General features: G+C 59.7%; 3 protein-coding genes across 4 annotated transcripts in view; 2 read left to right on the top strand and 1 right to left on the bottom strand.

Annotated features, from left to right (window-relative positions):
* The first annotated feature begins 295 nt into the window (after positions 1–295).
* Positions 296–13,277, top strand: MTG1 (mitochondrial ribosome associated GTPase 1). 2 transcript variants are annotated; one of them, XM_032490567.1, is made up of 11 exons: positions 296–516; positions 2,229–2,293; positions 4,718–4,822; positions 6,610–6,690; positions 7,123–7,179; positions 7,462–7,552; positions 8,708–8,769; positions 9,061–9,157; positions 9,288–9,369; positions 12,606–12,718; positions 12,808–13,277. In XM_032490567.1, the coding sequence occupies exons 1-11, from the start codon at positions 405–407 to the stop codon at positions 12,915–12,917; spliced, it is 975 nt and encodes a 324-aa protein (XP_032346458.1). In that variant the 5' UTR covers positions 296–404; the 3' UTR covers positions 12,918–13,277. The 2 variants fall into 2 exon arrangements, with proteins under 2 accessions (XP_032346458.1, XP_032346459.1); XM_032490568.1 differs by lacking the exon at positions 7,123–7,179.
* A 141-nt stretch (positions 13,278–13,418) lies between these two features.
* On the bottom strand, positions 13,419–17,810 carry SPRN (shadow of prion protein). Its single transcript, XM_032490569.1, has 3 exons — positions 17,308–17,810; positions 13,924–16,472; positions 13,419–13,739 (listed from the first exon to the last, which is right to left on the bottom strand). The coding sequence occupies exon 2, from the start codon at positions 16,454–16,456 to the stop codon at positions 16,010–16,012; it is 447 nt and encodes a 148-aa protein (XP_032346460.1). The 5' UTR covers positions 16,457–16,472; positions 17,308–17,810; the 3' UTR covers positions 13,419–13,739; positions 13,924–16,009.
* The window catches only part of LOC116667345 (olfactory receptor 287-like), a 32,886-nt gene continuing 27,022 nt past the window's right edge, over positions 13,495–19,358 (top strand). Inside the window, 2 exon segments of the mRNA XM_032492046.1 lie at positions 13,495–13,596; positions 14,085–14,149. Coding sequence (XP_032347937.1) covers positions 13,495–13,596; positions 14,085–14,149 — 167 coding nt within the window.

Below are 19,358 nucleotides of genomic sequence, written 5' to 3'. Positions count from 1 at the left end.
GGGTATTACATTGTAAATTCAATTTAAAATATTTGAAAAGTTTAACCAAGTTTATAAAAAGGGACCAGATATTGACATCGGACTGCTAAAATTTGTTACTTATGCTCGGGATACGCTTACGAAAGAATTAGGAATTTTAAAGTTTAATGTTACTGGACTCAAGACCCTGAGAACGCCGGGACTGTGCGGGTCCGCCCCAGGCTCGTAGCCCCGCCCCTGGCTCGTAGCCCCGGCCCGGCCCCGCCCCCGCCCGGGCAGCGTTGTGCGCAAGCGCGAGCCGCGCCGGAAGCTTGGAGCGCCGGAACCGTTGTGCCGGGTCGCGGGCCTGACGGAGAGGTCCGTCGAGGGAGCGGTCCGTCGAGCGAGAGGCCCGCGGGGCCACTCGGCGCGCAGGACGCTGCTCCATGAAGCTGTTCCCACGCGTGCTGTGCGACGCCGCGCGCGCCGCGTGGCGGGAGGGCTTCGCCCTGGGCGGTCGCGACGTGGCGCGCTGGTTCCCGGGCCACATGGCCAAGGGTGAGGTCCGGCGGGTCGCGGCGGGGCCTGCACTGTTTACCCGGCCGCGAGCGGGGCGGGCGGCGGCGGGCGTCTCGGGCTGGCCTGGTGCCTGATCCCCGGCAAGGCCCTTCTGCCGCTTGGTTCCCCGAAGCCTTCTTCTGAAAAGATACACTTTCCGAACGGTATTTTGAGGACTAAGTGAAGTGGGGGTAGGAAAGCACTTTGCAAGTTGTATTCAGCTGTTTAATCATCTCAGCATCTTTGAAACTATAGATCGAGTCATTGTTGTCTTCTGTCTAAAACTCTCCGGGAGTTTGCGTGTTTGTCAAAATTTGGCCCGAAGAAGACACCTGGGACAGAGTCAGCCCTTCTTAGTGTTAGGGGTTGCCTCGCTCCTGCTCCTGCTCCCTCTAGTGCCTCTGGTTCACCGCGTGCCTGCTCTGCCGGGCTCTGTGCAAAGTGCCCTGCATGCTGGGGTTCAGGAGGGACAGGGCACCCGCGGGTGGTGGCACTTGAGGGGGGGAGAGGGGGTGATGTAAGATGTTTGGGGATGTGCGCAGATGCCAGGGCTTGGCTGGGGAGGGGAACACTGCAGGAAAAGGAGCTCTGTTACTTTTGTTGCTTGTGTTGTCTCTGGTTAGGGGTGAGTTCAGTGCTGTGTGAGTGTGTGAGCCGTCCAGGGTGAGTGGCTGAGGTCGGTACCCATGATGCAGGAAAACGGATGTGGGGCGTGAGGAGGGCCGAGTCCCAGGTCTCGGTTGAGCCCCTGGGACGTGCCCCGCCAAGTGTGGGTCCTTAGCTTTGCACAGGAAAGAATTCAAGTGCGAGCCACTGTTGAGTAAAGGTAGATTTATTTAGAGAGATACACACTGCATAGAGTGTAAGGCAAGAGAAAGGCCAGGAAAGAGGTGTGGGAATTGGGTGCCCAGGTTAGAGTAAAAGTAGGTACGCACTCCACAGACAGAGAGCAGGCCATTTCCAAAGGGGAGAGAGCAGGCAAGGGGCCACTAGGCGAGGTGGTATCTCTTTTTATGGTCTCAGTAGCTTCACATGCCTACAGGCGGGATCAGTCCAACTGCCCTGGGGCAGGGGCTGGGATTCCCGGGGACTGGGCCACCACCCATTCTTTGGCCTTTCACGGTTGGTTAGCCTTGGGGCTGTCATGGCGCCTGCGGGCATGTTATTTGATCATGCTGTTACAATGGGCATATAATGAAGCTAAAAGTCCACTAGAAGTTAAACCTCTTAATCCTCAAGGCCAACTAGGAGGTGAATCTTTCACCGTTTTGGTTGCTGTCACTCCTTGAGTGGCTGTGCCCTGCCCCCTTCCCTCCTGTCTCACCTACAGCACCATCTCCACACAGTATTGAGGGCTCAGTGAGTATGCCAGTTGGTGTTACTCTGTTTTATAGATCAAGACGCATGGAGGTTAAGTACCCCAGCTAGAGTCACGCGCTTGTAGGTGTGGCGGAGACTGACAGGATCTGGCCTGACCCTGTGAGTGTGGCTGCCCCTCTGGCAGGGACCTGAGCAGCTCCTCTGAGCCACCTGTGTTGAATTTGAAAGAGGCTCTCTGTGAACAGTTACCAGCTGTTACTGAGAGCACTTCACTCAGATGTATTCTTTGTAGCTTGTTTGTGATGGTGTGTCATTCTTGACATTTCACCTTAAATTCTTCCTCTTAAAAGGCCATGGGCCCTTCCCTGAGGTGTCCTTCTTCTGTTTTCCAGGGCTGAAGAGGATGCAGAGCAGCCTAAAGCTGGTGGACTGCATCATCGAGGTCCACGATGCCCGTATATCCTTTGGGGGTTGCCATGTTTGGTCTCTACCTGTTTCCAGGTGTAGGGCCCCTCCAGCTCTGGGAGTTTCCTGAGTGAGGACACGGTAAAGGTGTCTTTTGTCATGCTAACAGGTGATTTTGGTAAGGCCCGGTTGAGGTAGGTGGAGGGTTAGGGTCAGGGTCAGGGTCAGGGTAGGTGGAGTTCCAGGTGGGAACCAGCCTTGATACTGGAGGTTAGAACTTTCAGTCCCACCCTGTGGCCTCAGGGAAGGCAGCGGGGCTGGAGGTTGAGCTCAGTCATCAAAGGCCAGTGACTCAGTTTCACCTCTGTGGTGAAGCCACCACAAGAACCCTAAAGGATGGGTCTGGAGAGCTTCCTGGTTGTTGAGTGGGTGGAGATGTCAGGGGAGCACCTGGAGAGGGTGGGGGAGCTCTGGGTCCCTCCCCACACCTCACCCTGTACCTCTCTTCCATCTGGCTATTCCTGAGTTATTCCCTATTAGAATGAACCTGTAATCTAGTAAGTAAAGTGTTTCTCTTAATTCTTTGAGCCACTCTGGCAAACTGATTAAACCCAGGGAGAGGTTGTGGGAACCCTGATCTACAGCCTGTTGGTCGGAAGTGACAGGCGACAGCCTGGACCTGCAGTTGGTGTCTGAAGTGGGGGGAGGGGCGTGAGGCAGTCCTGAGCCCTTACTGTGGGAGCTGACGCCATCTCCAGGTGGGTGGTGTCAGAACTGAGTTGCATAGCAGGACACCCAGCTAGTGTCGGAGAACTGTTTGGCGGTGTGGGAACCCCCCAACCCCACTGGAAGTCAGTGCACAGTTGTAGTGGGGCAGGGGAGACCCTTCCGAATCAGGCAGTGCTCAGGACAGTTCCCTGTCCCTCCTCTGGTCCTTGCTCTGGTCCAGGTAGCCACCACAGTGGTTAGCAGTGTCACCTGTCATAGTTGTTGGCATCGGAAGCATTGGTTCTCAGTTCTTGTCATACTTTAGAATTCCCCCAGGAGGCTTTTGAAGATACTGGTACCTGGGCCCCTTTCCAGGCCAAAGAATCAGAATCTCAGTGTGGGGCCCAGAAGCTCCCCCTCGATACACAGGTAGCACCGTGGGTCTCAGACTCTGCCTGGCATACCCACGCCTTCCAGGCCAGTCCAGCAGTAGGATTCTCCAGGTCAGAGATGAACCTTGAATGAAAATGTTCCTGGCAGCCAGGCTTTTGTACTGTGCTTGAGGCGTGAGTTGGCGAGATGTAACGATGTTGTTCAGTAATGAGTGCACTTTTTGGACCCTGTTTTTGTTGTATTTATTTAAGCTACATTTAGGTTCCCCTTTTATGACAAAGGTGTTGGTTTGAGAGTTGCTACACCTCTAAGGTGGAGGATGAGGAACCATTCTCGCCATTTCAAGGGCTTGTTAGAATTTCTGTGGTAAAGTGTTGAGTTTCTCTACTTCAGGCCAAATAGATCAATCCATACAGTATCTCGTGCCAGCCAAAGGGTTTACTGGCACTTTTATGTCTGAGTATTGAAAACCATGGAACCTGTGGTTGCTATTCTGGGTACTGTGACGAGAGGCTACCTCTCCTCCTTTTGGTCTCTAGACGTTCTGATTTCTTATCTAGGACGGCCTGTGAGCCAGTCCGGAGGCTTTTGGGGTCTGAATCAGCACAGGCTTGGTTAACCTCTCAGGGAAGAGTGCTGTTTATGGAAGGTCCCTTTGCTGTGCGGGTGGGAACACAGCCACTTAACTGGGCACGTAGACCCCAGGCCTGCTGGAGGGAGGGTATCACAGCTGGACTCCCAGGAGATGAACACTAGGTCGGGGCTGAGTGCTCCCAAAATAAAGATGAAGATGCCCCTTCTGCCTGTGTTAGTGTCACAGGAGGTGGGACCTTACAGTGAGCCTCAGGGTCCCTGGCTGGGGGAAGGAGGCCTGGCAGTCAGGAGGCGGGCTCACCGAAGGTCTCCGTGGGGACTCCCCAGGGTGGCAGTGGTGGTTTGAGATGTACTAGTTAGGACTTTATGGGAGGCACTATTTTTGAGCGATCGCATCATCGTGAACTTAGGTACCTGGCAGCTAAACAACGATCAAGTTATGAAAACTTCCACTGAGCTTTGTTTTTGTTTCTTCTGCCGTCATGCTCTTTGAGAAGCCACATGAGAGCCACTGCTCGCCTTCCGCCACGTGTCTGCAGAAAGCGGTGTGGGGCCTGCGGTGCACCGTGGCCCTGGAGAGAGTCAGGACAGGGTTGGGCTCAGCACTGAGCTGGGCTGGTTGGAGCCAGCCTGCTCCCAGGCTCCCAGGCAGGGCTTCCTCTGCTGTCACTTCCTGCTGAGGATTTCCTTTTGTCGGTGCATCCGTCTGCGTAACAAGACAAGGCAAAATAAATTAACTGTCTGGTAAAACTTTGAAGGAATTTTGCCTTAATTTCACCACATCCCGCTTTCCGGCCGCAACCCTCTGTTTCAGGAAACCCTCGGGCTCAAGCCTCACTTGCTCGTCCTCAACAAGATGGACTTGGCGGATCTGAAGGAGCAGCAGGTAATGCCTCCCGCAGGGCTGTCAGTGGGAAGGTCACTGAACCAGTGTGGTGCTGGCTGGCCCAGGTGCTGGCTTTAGCAAGGGGCATCCCGATTGACTTGTGGTCTGAACGATCAAGATGTGCACCTCCGACAGGAGATGGTCAGGAGGTGTGGCCCCACTAGGCCCGGAGCCCCTGGACCGAGGCTGCGGTGGCACTGACTCCCACGTTTTGTTTCGCTTGCCTCGTGAGGCTAGTGGCTGCCGCCCTGGGCAGCACCGGCCTGGAGGCCTCCTGGCATGGCTGCACTGGCCCCTGTCCGTCCTCACAGGCTAGTTCCACAGCCTCCCAGACCCTGGTCTGACCTGCGGGCTGCCTTTTGCACACTGAGTGGTCTGGAAGCTGGAAGGCAGGAGCCCAGAGTGGCTCGGGGATTCATGCCAGCCAGGCCGGATGGGGACACAGTGACCTGATGGGGGTGTTTCCCATTGCCCCTGAATCAGAGGAACGTGCAGATTCAGGAATCATTATTTGTCAAGTGTTCATCTCTGCTTTTCTTGCTGTTGTCAGATTCTTCGTAAAGAGTAGGTGCTGAATCTTGAATTCAAGCCGGTTTCCCCCCTCAAGGTGTTAGTGGTGCGGAGTTTTTCCTTTGCAGCAGCAATAATGGGTTTCTGGTTTCTCAGTTGCTGTGGTACATTGAGACACTTAAACCCCAGCCACAGGCCTATACAAGAAGGTTTCCAGGGAAACCAAGTGCTGAAGCTGGAGTTCTCCGCTCATCGAGAGCCCCTGGCGGTCCCATCCTGCCCCAGCGTGCGGGCCGTCTGCTGGGTGATCCCTCCTGCCGAGCAGACGCGGCTCCCCGTGCCGAGGCCAGCCCACTTGGATCTCACCGCCGGGCAGTTGTCCTTGCCCACCACAGACTCTCCGTTTCTTTCATCAGTTGAGACTTGAGTCTTAATCATCCATCAATTGTTTCTGCTCCGAAATGCTAATCTTTGTGGAGTGGTGGGCACATTAGGCGACCTGACCTGGGGACACAGGGGTCTCACTTGGGGGCAGCTGGAGTGCTTGCCCCTCCTCCTCAGGTGCTGGGGCTGAGGGCTCTGGAGGAGGGGAGCTCCTGCGTCTGCCTCTGCGCAGCACGTGGGGACGCCCCACTTGAAGTGTGGCTTCATGTGCGTCTCTGGTGGCCTGTACCGCGATCTGCATCGTAATGAGTAAGATAAATAACTAAAACTAGTGGAATTAATGAATGACTTTCTTGTTCCTTTAAGTGAATCAGAAGCTGGTCAAACAACACAACACTGGTTTTAAAGATAGAAGTCATAGGCTGAGTTGCTTATCACTGAGACCAGTGAGTTCCTGTGAACCTAATTTACTTCTGGGCTTTTGAAGAATTACATGTACTTTGCAATCTGATTGGGCTCAAACTGTACTTTAAGGGGCGCTCCCTAGCAGGACTAAGGGGGTCGCTCGACGGGGGCTGGACCGTACGACGTCAGAGCTGGGAGTGACTTCAGATGACCTGGTTTAGCCTTCTTCCCTGTGTCCTCACGCGGAGCCAGCTGCTCAGGGCCACCCTGTGGCCAGGCTGCCCTCCTTTGAGGCCTTCGGCTCTGCGGTCTGTGCTGTCCAGGGTGCTCCGTCGTCCCCTCGCCGCCTGGAGCTTGGAGGTCGGGCCAGTCCTTCGCTGGACCCTGGGCCTCAGTGGCTCTGAGCTGGCGAGCAGACCTTGGATCTTAGGCATCACACTGCCCGTCTCTTCGTTCAGTGTTTCAAATGAAAATGTCTTGTCTTTCAGAAAATTATACACCACTTAGAAGGAGAAGGTCTAAACAATGTCATTTTCACCAACTGTGTGAAGGATGAAAACGTCAAGCAGGTAACTTCTGTTTTGTGCTCTGATGCTTCTGCTTCAATAAGAAACACTGAGTTACCTTGTGCTTCGTAAGAAGAGTTCTGGAGGCGATCCGTGGATTGCTTGGGTTGCTGGGCACACCTGTCTCCCGGTGCCGGGAGCGGCTGGGGGAGCAGAGTCAGGCCGTGGGGCGACGCTGGGTCATGAATCGGAAGGGCTGCTGGAGAGTGCGCACCTTGTTCCCCAGTTGTGCCTGAGAAGTCCACTGGCCAGCGTGCGTCTTTGTTAGCTGGTGGTGGGGACTGTCCTGCTTGTCCTGGTGGGGGAACAGGAAGGGGCACAGGGCCCCCCAGTGCAGCCTGAGTCCGGTGCGGGATGCTGGGGTGGCCACTGCAGGAGCGGAGGAGAGGCCAGGGCTCTGCAGGAAGGGGCCCGAGTGTAGCTTGTTTCTCGCAGATCATCCCGACGGTCATGGAGCTGATTGGGAGCAGCTACCGCTATCATCGAGGAGAGGTGGGTGGGAGGGCCTGGCGCTGGCCACGGGGAGTCCCTGCTGAGGGGCCCCAGGCTCAGCTGCTGAGCAGTGGGGGACCACCCCTAGCCCGTGAACCCCTCTGTCCTCCGGTTCTCAGCGGGCAGGGTGATGCGGCCCCATCGAGGTGGGCAGGGCCTGCAGTGACCTTCCTTCCTGTTAAGCTGGCCGGGGCTTGCAAGTCCCTGGTCCCTCTGTGTGGGCCGGGTGGGGGTCCAGGTGGGGTCTGGGTGGGCCCCTGACCCCTGCCCTTGTGCCTGCAGAACCTGGAGTACTGCATCATGGTGATCGGGGTCCCCAATGTGGGCAAGTCCTCCCTCATCAACTCCCTCCGGAGACAGCACCTCAGGAAAGGTACTTCCTAGGGCACATGATGCTTCATGGTCTGTAGGTCCAGCTGGTCAGGGGTCCCTGCACCAGGAGGACCCAACTGACAGCCTGGTGTGCGGTCAGCTGCTGAGATGGTCATTCCCTGACATGTTTTATACTTAAATTAGTTTTCTCTCATTAAAATTAAACATCTCATTAGGATGTTTAATCCATGCGGTGACTCTTCCAGATGTTGGCGATCCTGTCCTCATTTAAGTCTCTGACCCACGGTGCTCAGGGCGTGACAGACACGTGGGGTGGGATGGGGAGGCTGTCCAGGCCGTCTCCGTGTTTCAGGCCTGTCCTTGGCTCCCAGCCTCCTTCTCCCCAGTGTTAAACCTTCACACTGAGTCTGCCACGGCTTTATTTCCTGCTTGAGAAGGTCCTTTGTGAACAGACCTGAAGGCTGAGCCATCATCTCAGAGGCGGGAGACCTGTTGTCACAGGCTTTCATTTTCTTGTTTATTTTTCTTTACTTGTGGCTTAAAGAGCATCACTGGCCTTACATGCATTTAGTGCTGTGCAAGCACCACACTGCCTGTTTCCAGCGTTTTCCGTCATTTCAGACTGGAACTCTAGACTTAAGCAGTAGCTGTCCCCAGGCCCCGGGAACCTCTGGTCCAGTCTGTTGTGTGGCCCTGACAAATCCGGGACCTCGCAGCTGGGGTCACACAGACTTGAGCTCCTGCATCAGGTGTAACTCTTCAGGGCCCCTCCACGTTCGTCAGTCAGTTTCCTTCTTAAGGCTGAATGGCATTCCGCCGTGTGGATGGACCACGTTTGTTTATCCCTCCACGTGCTGATGGACACACACACCCTTTACTCCCGCGCTGGTCCAGCAGAGGTGGGGAGTCTGCCTGGGACGCACCCCGGCTGCTGGGGCGGTGCTGGGGGCAGAGGTGTGGGCCAGTCCCGTGGGGAGGAGGGTGATGCTGTCGGGCGGCTCAGGTCTGGCCGTCACGGTCGTCCCTCAGCAGGTCTGGGGGCCTCCGGGGCCCCGGGAGGCGGTTCTGTCCTGGCGCGAGGAGTCGCTGTGGTGGGCTCGCTGGGCCCTCCTAGGTTTCCATGGTTTCGTTGCTCATTCTGTCACTCACCTGCCTGCGTGATTAACAGACACTGACATCCCCTCTCATCTTGCAGGAAAAGCCACCAGGGTGGGCGGTGAGCCTGGGGTCACCAGAGCTGTGATGTCCAGAATTCAGGTGGGGCCCCCACCGCCCTGTCCGCCGAGCGCTGTGCCGTCCTCACACCACACTGGGGGAGGGCATGCGGGGCCCCGTCCTGCCGAGGAGGGAGCGGCCCCGTTGGCGTCTCCCTGGGGGGGGGGGCAGCCATGGGCTCCTGCTTTTACTTCCTCACCTCCCCTGGGCATGGGGCCCTGCGGGGGGCCCGCTGTGGTGCCGTGGCCACGCTGGGCGGGCAGGTCGGGGCCTCGAGCCTGGGGACTGCAGGAGGCCTCCTGAGCTCTGGCCCGCCGCCTTCCCTGCCCACAGGTGTGTGAGCAGCCGCTCATGTTCCTGCTGGACACCCCAGGGGTGCTGGCTCCTCAGATCCAGAGTGTGGAGACGGGCCTGAAGCTGGCCCTGTGCGGTGAGCCGGCCCCGGGTGGGCGGGCAGGCCAGCCTGGCGGGGCTGCTGCCCAGGCTCTGGGGCGGCGGTGCTGGTGTCTCGGCAGCGTGCAGTCCTGGCTCACAGCTGTCGCACCGCCCCTTGTTCCCAGGAAGCGTGCTGGACCACCTGGTGGGGGAGGAGACCCTGGCCGACTATCTTCTCTACACCCTCAACAGGCACCAGCTCCTGGGGTGAGTGTGGGGAGGCGGGGCTGCCCCTCTCGTCTCCTGTCTCATCCGGAACGTGATTCAGAAGCAGCAGCGTTGTTAAGCGCAGACAGACATGGCCTGCAGCAGTTTGACAGGATCTGACGTACGGGTCCACCTGTGAAACTGGGACACAGTCCAGAAAACCCCCAGTTTCTTGAGCTGCTCTGTAACTGCCCCTTGCCCCTCCTGCCCACACCTGCTCCCCATCACCTCGGGGGTCTCACGAATGGAGCCACACGGCGCGCCCCCCAGCTCGGTCATTTCGGGCTTCTGCTGTGTTCTGACATCGGTCCCTGCTGAGGGCACTTCCCTGTGCGGATGGCATTCTGTTTGTTCTCACCTCCGGGACGGGGTGAGCACTGGTGTCCCGTGGTGCCCCACACCTGTCCTTTGTCACCTGGAGGACGTCAATCCCAGGCTGTAGGTTTTCCCCAGGGAAGCAGCTCTTGGTCGCCCTGACTTCCTCTGCTCGCCCCGTCTTGCCTCGCTGACGGCCTTCGGTCTGAGCGCTGCCTTGGCTCTGCTTGGCTGCCTTTCTTCCTGTTCACGCTGTTGGGGGGGGAGGGGGTCTCCTGCCTCCTCCGGGGGTCTGTGTCTCTTCCCCGTGGTCCCGGCTCTGTCGTGGGGGTGGGGACTCCAGGAGGTGGTTCTGTCCTGATGATGAGAGGCCTTCGTCCCTGGCGTGACCTCTGTGTCCTTCAGGGCCCTCTGCCCCGCGGTCTCCCTCGTGTGCTCCCCATCACCTTGCTTTGAGCACACGTGTGTCCTCACATTTAAGTGTGCTTACCCGCCGCGTGCAGCTGGGCTCTGCTTTTCACCCAGTCAGACCCATTCTGCTTTCCTTTAGGTGTTTAGACCACTCCCCCCGGCGTGGTCACTGGTGTCTCCTCGCCTTTATCCCAGGCTTCTCTTTTTTTCTTCTCTCTTTCTTTGGTCTTTTTCAGATTCATTTTAGATACTTTTTATGACCCTTGTGTCAGTTTGTTCCTGTAACTTTGGGGGAGGCTGTTGCAGGGTTTCCAGAACATCTGTAGGTGATGTTACCATGCCATGTGGTGTGGGGCCTTCCCTCCGCCTCGTCCGCACCGTGGCCGGCCTTGGCGTCTCTTTGGCTGCTGTGGGGCAGACACACTGCGCGTTTTGTGGCTCAGGGACATAAAGTGCAGAATTCGGCCTGGGCGTTACTGTGTTCACGGCTCCTTGTCCGCTTGCGGACCGCCTTCCTGTCAGGGTTTCCTTCGACGTTGACGTGGTGCAGGCCTGCGCTCGTCGCAGGTGTGTCTGTTCCACCTCCATCTCTGAAGGGTGTCTGCCGCGCTTGTGAAGCCGCAGGTCCACGTCCTCAGGCCCGCGGGGGCGGGGCGCCCGCCCCTCCGTGCTGCTCTGAGAAGTCTGCCGCTCTGGGACACGCGCCCCTCTGGCTGCTTTCTGACTTCTCTGTCTGCAGCCTGGGTCCATGGCGCTGGGCTGCGCTGCGGTTGCTGCACGCCCTGTGCTGGCAGTGCCTGAGTTCCTGCACCTGCGGCCGAGTAGCTGTATCAGCTTGGGGAGACTTTCAGCCACACCCTTCCCCCTGCAGGACCGGGTCCCCCGTGCCGCTTGCTTGCCTTCCCTTCTGCAGAGTCTGGTCTGCTTACTCCCTGCAGCATGTTTCATAGTGTTTTCCTCTGGCCCTTTGATTTGGGCCATTTTTACAGATAATCTTCTGCACTTCTTCTCAACTTTGTCGCCACGGGGAGTGCAGTCCTAGTAACTGCTGTCCTGTCTCTGAGCTCCTGCGTCTGGGGCGGTTTCTGCTGGCTTTCTCCTCGAGGAGGGTCTGTTTCCCTGCTGTGTGGGCCTGGTGGTTTTTGATGGGAGGCAGGCGTAAGAACCTGACTGTTTGGGGTGATGGGTGTCTTTATTTTCCTGTGAAAATCCTCAGGCTTTGTTCTGGGACAGTTATTTGGAAATAGTCTGATCCTTTTGGGTCCTTTAAGATTTATCAGGTGGGCCTGGAACATTCCACTGACTGAAGCAGGGCCCTGGGGCTCACGGGGTTTCCGTCGGCTCCTGGCTCTGAGGAGGCTGGCTGTGCCCCTGTGTCCTCCTGGGCGGTGTTTCCTGACCTCTGGCCTCAGGAAACCTCTGCTGAATGTTGGGGGCAGCTCTCTGCACACGTCCCATCCCGCCCCACCCTCTCTGATTCTCCGGGAACCTTCAGGCCACCTTGGTCCCAGCGCCATCCTCTCCACCCGTGGTCTTGGGCGCGGCGGGGCCTCCTCTTTCCCTGACTTATGTTCTTGGTGGCCTGACGTCCGGTACCTTGGAAACCATTGTTTTGTGTATTTTGGATTGTTTCTTCCCTTTTTTGTTATTTCTGATGGGGGGGGGTAGACCCAACCCTTGTCACTTTGTTTCGCATGGAAGTGGTTTCCAGTGTCGTATCTTGCTTGGTGTTTGAGGCAGTCGTGTGGACCCCGCAGTCCTGCAGTGTTTCTGTAGAGCATGGCAGCCCGGCTCCGGCAGGTTCAGGTCTCCGGCATGTGTGGGCGGGAGGGAGTCCTCAGGGCCTGCTGGTCCGGGGACAGAGGGGCTGCGGGGCTGCTGCTCTGGGGAAGGTGGATTTTGGACCTGCCTTCCTCAGGATTGGCATCCCTGAGTCGGGGCTCCAGTGCTCACGTGGGGTCCAGGCCCGTGTTGTCAGCCGGGTGTGTGGCCAGAGGTACTCCCAGGCAGCCAGCCTCCCCCATCGTGCAGCTGCAGGTCAGACCCCATTGCCCGTCTGCCCACCGGACGTGCAGATGGAGAGGCAGGTGGACCTGCTGGCCGGGGTCTCCCGGCTCAGAGGCACAGGGAGGTGCGTGTCTGTGGACAACACTGGTCTCCTTCAGCTTCTCAGCCTGAGACGTGCCATCCGGCCCTGTGCTGGCTTGTCCACCAGGCCCATACCACAGGCCGCCAGGCTGAGCGGGCATGTGCAGGACAACCTGGGCTGGTCCGCTGGCCGCAGAAAATGCTGGTCAGACAGACCCGCCCTGCTGCCCGGGGGCACCGATGCAGCCCCAGTAGCAAACTGAGTGTGTTACCGGCACGGGGGAGCTGGCCTCAGGGCCACTGAGGGTCGTGCAGGAAGACCCTGTCAGCGACGCGCCCGCAGTGGTGACCCAGGCTTACGAGGGGTCACTGTGGGCAGCCCTGGCTCCACGCTGGTCTCTGTGACCGAGGTCTGTGTGCAGGTACGTGCAGCACTACAGCCTGGGCGGGGCCTGTGACGACATCGCCAGCGTGCTGAAGCGGGTGGCCGTGCGGCTGCGGAAGACGCAGAGGGTCAAAGTGCTGACCGGCACGGGTGAGACGGGGCGCCGCCCTGGGTTGGGCTTGGAGGGCCCGGGCTCTGAGGGAAGGCGGCCTCCCTCACCCACCCTCCTGCCTTCCCAGGTGACGTGACCGTCATCCAGCCCGACTACTCCGCCGCCGCCCGAGACTTCCTGCGGGCTTTCCGCAGTGGGGTGCTTGGCCGCGTCATGCTGGACCGGGATGTCCTGTAGGGCCCCCTCGGCAGAGCCCTGAGCTGGTCCAGCAGGAAGGCCTCTGATGCCCGGGAGTCCCCTGTTCACAAGCCCCTCGCTGGCCACTGTACACCCAGGTCTCTGCTCCAGGAAGGAGGCCCTTCTCCACTGCTGTCCCAGCCCAGCCATTCTGGGTGACAGGGAACTGAGCCTGGGACGTGGACGTCAGGGCAGTGGACCTCCCTGAGCAGTCCTCGTGTGCCTGGCCTGGTGAGGAAACTCACTCGTGTTCAATATCTGTTAAACATCCTCTTGAGGAGAAGCTGGTGTTTTCTCAAAAAGGGGTTGAACCTATAATCTGTAATTTAAAAATTTTAAATTAAAAGGCTTGTCTCTGTGGTTGGCTCCTTCATTGTGGGCCCATGTGTTATGGCCCCTCACCAGAGAAAAACAGGACATGAGCCAGTTAACTGGTTAATACCTGAGGGCTCGTTGCAGGTTCCCAATGTGATGTCCTGGATCCTGCAGTAAGGAGCAGTCTCGTCGCCAGCGGAGTCTTTATTTTACTGCTAAAACGTGCAGACACGTAGACACACACGCACGCACGCACGCACGCATGGACAAGAGGTCCCAAGCGGCTGTGGCAGAAGCCAAGCACCACCTGTCCCCTCGGTGCCCCGGGGGCTGCTCTCCTTGCAGCCTAGCTGTGCACAAGCTGGTGTGGTCAGCGGAGACCCCAGGCTTCCACCGCCTCTGGGCACCTTCTAGCTAACGGGGGCAGCAGAGTCATTCCCAGAGGCAGCTCCCAGCGTTGAGATCCCACCTGAAGGGATCCAGGAACGTTTCCTACCAGCCTGCATCCTGGAAGAGGGCAGAGAAAGGGCCGGGGTGGGGCTGGGTATGTCGCGGGTCAGCAGCTCCGGCTCTTCTGTGCCCGGTGGTGGCGTGACCTCCCTGGAGCTTCTGCCAGGGCACGTCCCCTTCCCGCAGGCACCCCTTTAGGTGCAGCCGTGCTGTGTGGCTGCCCCACACCCAGCACACTTACCAGTTCTTGAGACGACCCCCAAGCACCGCCTGCCTCCGGCCGGAACCCTGACTGGTGGGGTGGGAAGTATTCAGATTCGTGGCTGTGCCAGATCCAAGTGCTGTTGGAGTCTGGTCAGTGTGGAAAGCTTGACATGAGGGTGATGTTTCTGTCCCGTCCAGGGCCTGCTGACAGCTCGCACTGCAGAGTGGCATGAGGGTCTGGACCAGCCACAGTCCGTGTCCAGGTGGGTGTCTGAGGCTGAGCACGGCCAGGCTGGGCCCGTCAGGAAGAACTGAGTTGCCCAAGGTGCCACCCTGATGGGTCCCCATTTGAGACTTTGAAATGGTCATGCTGCCTCCAAGGCCCCAGCCAGGGCTTGGCCACCACCTGCTGGTCTTTGGGAGCGTCAAGCTCGATCTGGGAGGATGGGGGTCATCTGAGCACCGCAGGCAAGAATGCTGGCAGTGTGGACACAGGAGGCTGCAGGGAGCTGCTTCCTGCAGCTTAGCGCCTGGGTCTTCGGAGAAGAATGCTCGGTCCAGGTCCCACAACAGCTTGGTGACCCTCCCCCTAACCAGAGATGTGTGCCAGCTGGGGGAGAGCAGAGGTGGCAGGGCTGCAGGGAGATGCTGGTCTCAGTGCTGGTGTCTGTCAGCTGAGTCCAAAGGCCCCCAGTCCGAGGGGTGGAGGCAGATTCTGGGAGGCAACCCAGCAGTGGGTGAGACTCTTGCCAGCACCAGAGACCAGGCCCAGGAGCCGAGCCCCAGAGCCGTCCTGCTGACGGGCAAGAGGATGTTGGAGCGGGAGGGCATGTGAAAGAGCCAGGGGCCACGCTGAGCTCGTGGCCAGTGGACCAGGCTGGCAGCTTGAGGGGAAGGCACCAAGAGGCAAAGGGCTGGACAGGCCTTACACACAGGTGTTGGGTGCCAGAGGTGCACCCGTGTCACGACCTGCCCAATGTTTCTTCAGAGGCTGCTCTGGGCTGTGTCCTGACGGTCACAGGGTGTGGAGGGAGCGCAGCTTCCCCTGGGCCTTCGGCTGGAAGGCGCCTCACATCTGGTGGTACTTGCTGGGTGCTGGGCCCTGGAGAGGCCCGCCTCCCTCCAGGGAGTGGGTCTGACTGCAGCCTCGGCTCCTCCATCTCACTCGCTCTCGGCTTCCCAGGGGGCTGCGGGCTGGGGCCCTGCTGCCCGCCTCAGTTGCTGCGCCTGGGAGGGAACAGCGGCTGCCCATCCCTGAGCACTGGCCGCGCTCATTGCAGAGTGTGAACCTGGAGCTCAGAGGGAACACAAAACTCTTGGCGTTTAAACAGAATGTTTTTTTCCCCAAACTATGTCCAAGGAGAGTTAAGTGACTTGTTTCAAGTCAGAGCAAAGTGGTTCTAAGTGAGCCCTGGCAGTGTGTCTCAGAGCATCTGCCCAGGGGAGAGCACGGTCCCCGGGCCATTCCCGTGAGCGAGTGTGTCCTGGGAGCCATCCAGAGAACTGCATGGTCATGCCTGGGCTTGGAAATCCACAGATCCCTCTCTAGACAGGCAACCAGCATGCTGCAGACTGTGAGGGAAACCTCTCCCCCAGGTCCCCAAGACCTTGGTCCACGGAGACTGCTTCTGGAAGGAGGCCACGATGTCCTAGGGCTGTGGCAGGAAGAGCCACTTTCTGTGTCCAGGGTGGGATCAGAGGACCTGGGGTGGCCTGAACAGCCTGGCCTTGGCACTTCTCTTTGGCCGGTTCCGCAGAGTGGTGGGCAGCTGGCCGGGATGGTATAGGAACCGAAAGACACCCGCCTTTCTGGCTGGGGAGGACCTCCAAGTGGTAGGCAGGGCATCCCAAGGCTGATGGGCCAAGGCTCCCCTTGGTGGGTGGGGAGGCTGGGGAGGCGCTTGGGCAGGAGAGGGAACAGGAGGCGGCCTCCGGGTCCCAGTAGGAGAGGCTGCAGCTCCTGGCTGGACTGGCCTGAACCGCCCACGCAGCTCCCCTGGACTCAGAGGCCGTGGGCAGTGGAGGGAAGGGGCGCTTGGCACTGGGTGGCCTCTGGGGTGGGCCGCGGCGCCTTTGGGGAGGGCGCAGGCTGGGAGCAGATCTGGCCCCGAGCCCAGGCGTGTCTAGGTCCTCAGCAGCCCCAGGGCGCCCAGGGCACCGCCCAGCAGCAGGCAGAGGCGTGCGCCGCGCGTGGGCCCCGCGTCCGAAGTCCACCACGCCCGGTAACTGTAGACAACCCGGCTCGTTCCGTTGCCGCCGGGTGCCCCGTCCTCGTCGTCCTCCAGGCCCCGCTCCCAGGGCCCCGCCGCCCTCCAGCTGGAACCCGCGGCCAGGCCTGCCGCCGCCCCGGCCGCCGCGCCCGCCGCCGCCCCCGCAGCCACGCGCAGGGAGGAGCCGCCGTAGCGGGGCGCCGGCCTCACGCGCACCCTCGGGGCCCCGCGCGCGCCCCCGCGCAGCCCTCCCCGGGCGCTGCCGCGAGCCCCGCCACGGCCACCCTTGGCCGCGCCGCTGTCGCAGAGGAAGGCAGCGGCCAGCAGCAGAGCCCAGCACGCGGCCGCCGTCCAGTTCATCTTCGTGGGGTAAAACCTGTCGGAAGACGGAGGAAGGGACCTCAGCTTCTGTGAGGACCAGGGAGCTCAGGGTCTGGGGACAAGGGGCTCAAGGCTGGGGGCCGGGGGCTGGGCATCTTGGAGGACCACCCGCTCAGGGCTGGAGGGGGCTGGCAGGAGGGGGTGTTAATGCTGGAGGGTTAGGGGCTCAGGCCTGGGGTGGGGGCGGGATCTCGTTCGGTAACTGGGAAGGGGTGCGTGGGGGTGAGAGGGTTCAGCACTTGGGGGTTATTCTGTGCCTGGAGGGTGGTCAGCAGCCTGCGGTGGGGTGAGGGCTCCGTCCTGGGGAGGGGCCTGCATATTCTAGGCTGCTCTGGAAGGACTGTTCAGGCCTCCAGGACCCAGCAGGACCAGAGGCCACGCTGGGGTGGGGCTGTCTCTCAGGGATGGAGGGCCCCCGGGACCCAGATAGGGGTCTGGGGAAGGGACCAACGGTGAGCTTCAGCCCGGCTCTCCCGGGGCCCCTTCGGGCCTGGCTGGTCCAGAATCTGGCGGGGCCAGAGCCAGGGATTCGGGCCTCGCGGCTGTTCACACTGTGCGGACCCCTCTCCCTCAGCTCGGGCCCCAGGTTAGGTCCTCTTCTGTCCCCTCCCTGCCTCGCGCTCCACCCCTCCTCCGATCGCCTGTCTCACAGTTGGGGCGGGGGACCCGGACCGGATGGCTGGAAGGGCAGGCTCCCGGCGCAGCCATCTGGGCAGCGGCTCGAGCCTCCTCCCCGGCCCCGCCGGTCCCCTCGCGGCGCCTCCGACCTGGGCCCCGCGGTGCCAGCCCTAGCCTCCCAGTCCGTGCCCGGAATCTGCTGCCCGCCTTACCCGCCACGGGCCTCGGTCGGAACCGCGGGCCGGGTGGCCGCTGCAGGGACTGCGGTGGAGCGGGAGGGAGGGGGCTGTAGCGGACTGCTCCGCCGAGCCGCGGAGCCTGGATTTTGCGTGAGGCCTCCGCCCTAGGATTGGGGGCGGGCAGACTCGGAGGCTCATCCCCTGGGAGACGTGAAGGGAGGAGATAAAGGCGGGCTTCTCCGAGGTGCAGCCCCTCTCGCTGCCCAGCGCCCCCATCCTGCTGCACCGGAGCTGCTTCTCACTCCCCTCTCCCACCCCTCCCCCTCCCCCGATACCACGCAGTCTGCCTCACTCCATCTACAGCACGCAGTGCGCACCCAACCTGGCTGTGCACCGTGACCCCCCTCATCCGTCCTCCCCCCAACCTTCCCACACTCCACCCCATCATGCCCACCTCACCCTCTCCCATTCCTCATCTTCACCCCTTCCCAGGTGGGTGTGTCCCAGACACAAGGGCCGCAGAATGCCCTGTCAGACCCTGAGCTCCTGATGGTGGTGCCCAGAAAGGGGAGAGCGGCTCTCCAGGGCTGCAGGCTGTCCAAGCCCAGAGCAGCAGGCCCCCTTCCAGGTTTGGGAAAGGGGAGGGGCCCCTCCTCCTGCCCTGAAGTGCCCACTGTTCAGGTTGCTCCAGGGGGTCCCTCAGTATGGCCCCTCCACTGCAAGGTGACCTGTTACTCGACTGCTCAAGCCAGCGGGCTTTCCCTGTCCCTGCTGGACTGCACTCTGGGATCACGTCTGAAATGGTGCTGTCTTGCTTTCCAAGGTTTGTTTGTCCTTTGGAACCTCTTCCCTTCCCATCCGTGGACACTAAGCCTTCATCTCAGCTATTCCACCTGGAGACACCAGGCCCTCTTGATGGGGTCAGAAGTGGGCACAGGGACCTCCTGAGTTGCAGAGAGTGGTTTACATGATACCGTCTCTCTCAGCTTCCTTCAGAGCCTCATGGTCCTCAAAGGCTTTGCGTTGCCACCCTGCACGCTCTGCTGGGCATTCTCAGTCCCTGTGGGTTTCACGTGACACCTGGGCCAGCGGCATCTCCCAGCCAGTCCCCTCAGCTGTACCCCAGGGCCAGCTGGCACCTCCCCGGGAGTTCTCAGCTCAGGGCACTTGGCCTTGAGAGCAGGGACTGCTTGGTGATGTGTTTTCCCAGAACCTAGCTGGCCACATGGGAATGCCCAGAAGATATTTGATAGTTACGGGAATAAATATGTTTCTGTCTTTAAACTTTCTGGATAAATTAGAAACATTTTGAGAATAAAACCCAAGCTTATTATTTTTATTATAACTCCTGTTAGTTAAGGATTAATGAGAAAGCTCCTATACCTCAGCTTTTCAAGGTGAGGCTGGACCACAGTGTTTTTCAAATTTCTGGCAAGTAAGGGCTGGAAAAAGCTGGCGTTTGAAGATGAGACGGGCCTGCTGTCTCTAGGTCCACTCAGCTCCCCTCCTTCCCTGAGGCCTGAGGGAAACCACAGAAAGAAATTGTTTGGCCTTCAGGAGATTTTTAACCAGTTTCTTGGCTACAAGGTGGGAGGAGGGTGTGGGCTCTTCAGGTCCAGGAGGAAGCCCTCTTGGAATAGAGGGGCAGTGAGAGCCGCCCCTCCTCAGGGCCCCACTGCTGTGGCAGAGGATGGCCGGCAGAAGTTGGGGCAGACCTGGGGCTTCCTCCAAGGTTTTCAGTCTCTGGTTAAGCCCCTCCCTGGTCCCACACTCAGAACAGCCCCCAGCGAGTTGCTCACCCGGAGGAAACAAGGGAGTTTCTCTCAGGAGACCAGGATGCCCCAGGACGCCGGGCGCAGCGGGGGCTGCAGTGGACAGTACTCTTTTACCTCTCGGCATCCTTTCCCCTGTTCTGCTCAAAGAATCCACGGTGTGTCCCCTGGGGAGCCAGCCCTCTCCTATTTTCCACCCATGGCTTCTGGCTGTGACTGCCCCTCCCTGGGCCCTGTGAGGGGTGTGATGTGCTGCAGTCTGAGCTGCTCACAGAGGCTTCTCTCCGCCCCAGACTCCGGGCGGAGGAGCTT

Source organism: Camelus ferus, chromosome 11 (genome assembly GCF_009834535.1).
Source record: "Camelus ferus isolate YT-003-E chromosome 11, BCGSAC_Cfer_1.0, whole genome shotgun sequence".
In the NCBI taxonomy this organism is placed as follows: domain Eukaryota; kingdom Metazoa; phylum Chordata; class Mammalia; order Artiodactyla; family Camelidae; genus Camelus; species Camelus ferus.
The sequence above is the reverse complement of the archived record's forward strand: the minus strand, read 5'-3'. Positions and strand labels throughout refer to the sequence as shown.

Bases quoted from the DNA above. Each gene is read 5' to 3' on its own strand.
- MTG1 (XM_032490567.1), top strand. From the start codon at position 405: ATGAAGCTGTTCCCACGCGTGCTGTGCGACGCCGCGCGCGCCGCGTGG. The intron at 4,823-6,609 runs GTAATGCCTCCC...CTTGTCTTTCAG, and splicing joins CGGATCTGAAGGAGCAGCAG to AAAATTATACACCACTTAGA. The intron at 9,370-12,605 runs GTGAGTGTGGGG...GTCTGTGTGCAG, and splicing joins AACAGGCACCAGCTCCTGGG to GTACGTGCAGCACTACAGCC.
- SPRN (XM_032490569.1), bottom strand. From the start codon at position 16,456: ATGAACTGGACGGCGGCCGCGTGCTGGGCTCTGCTGCTGGCCGCTGCC.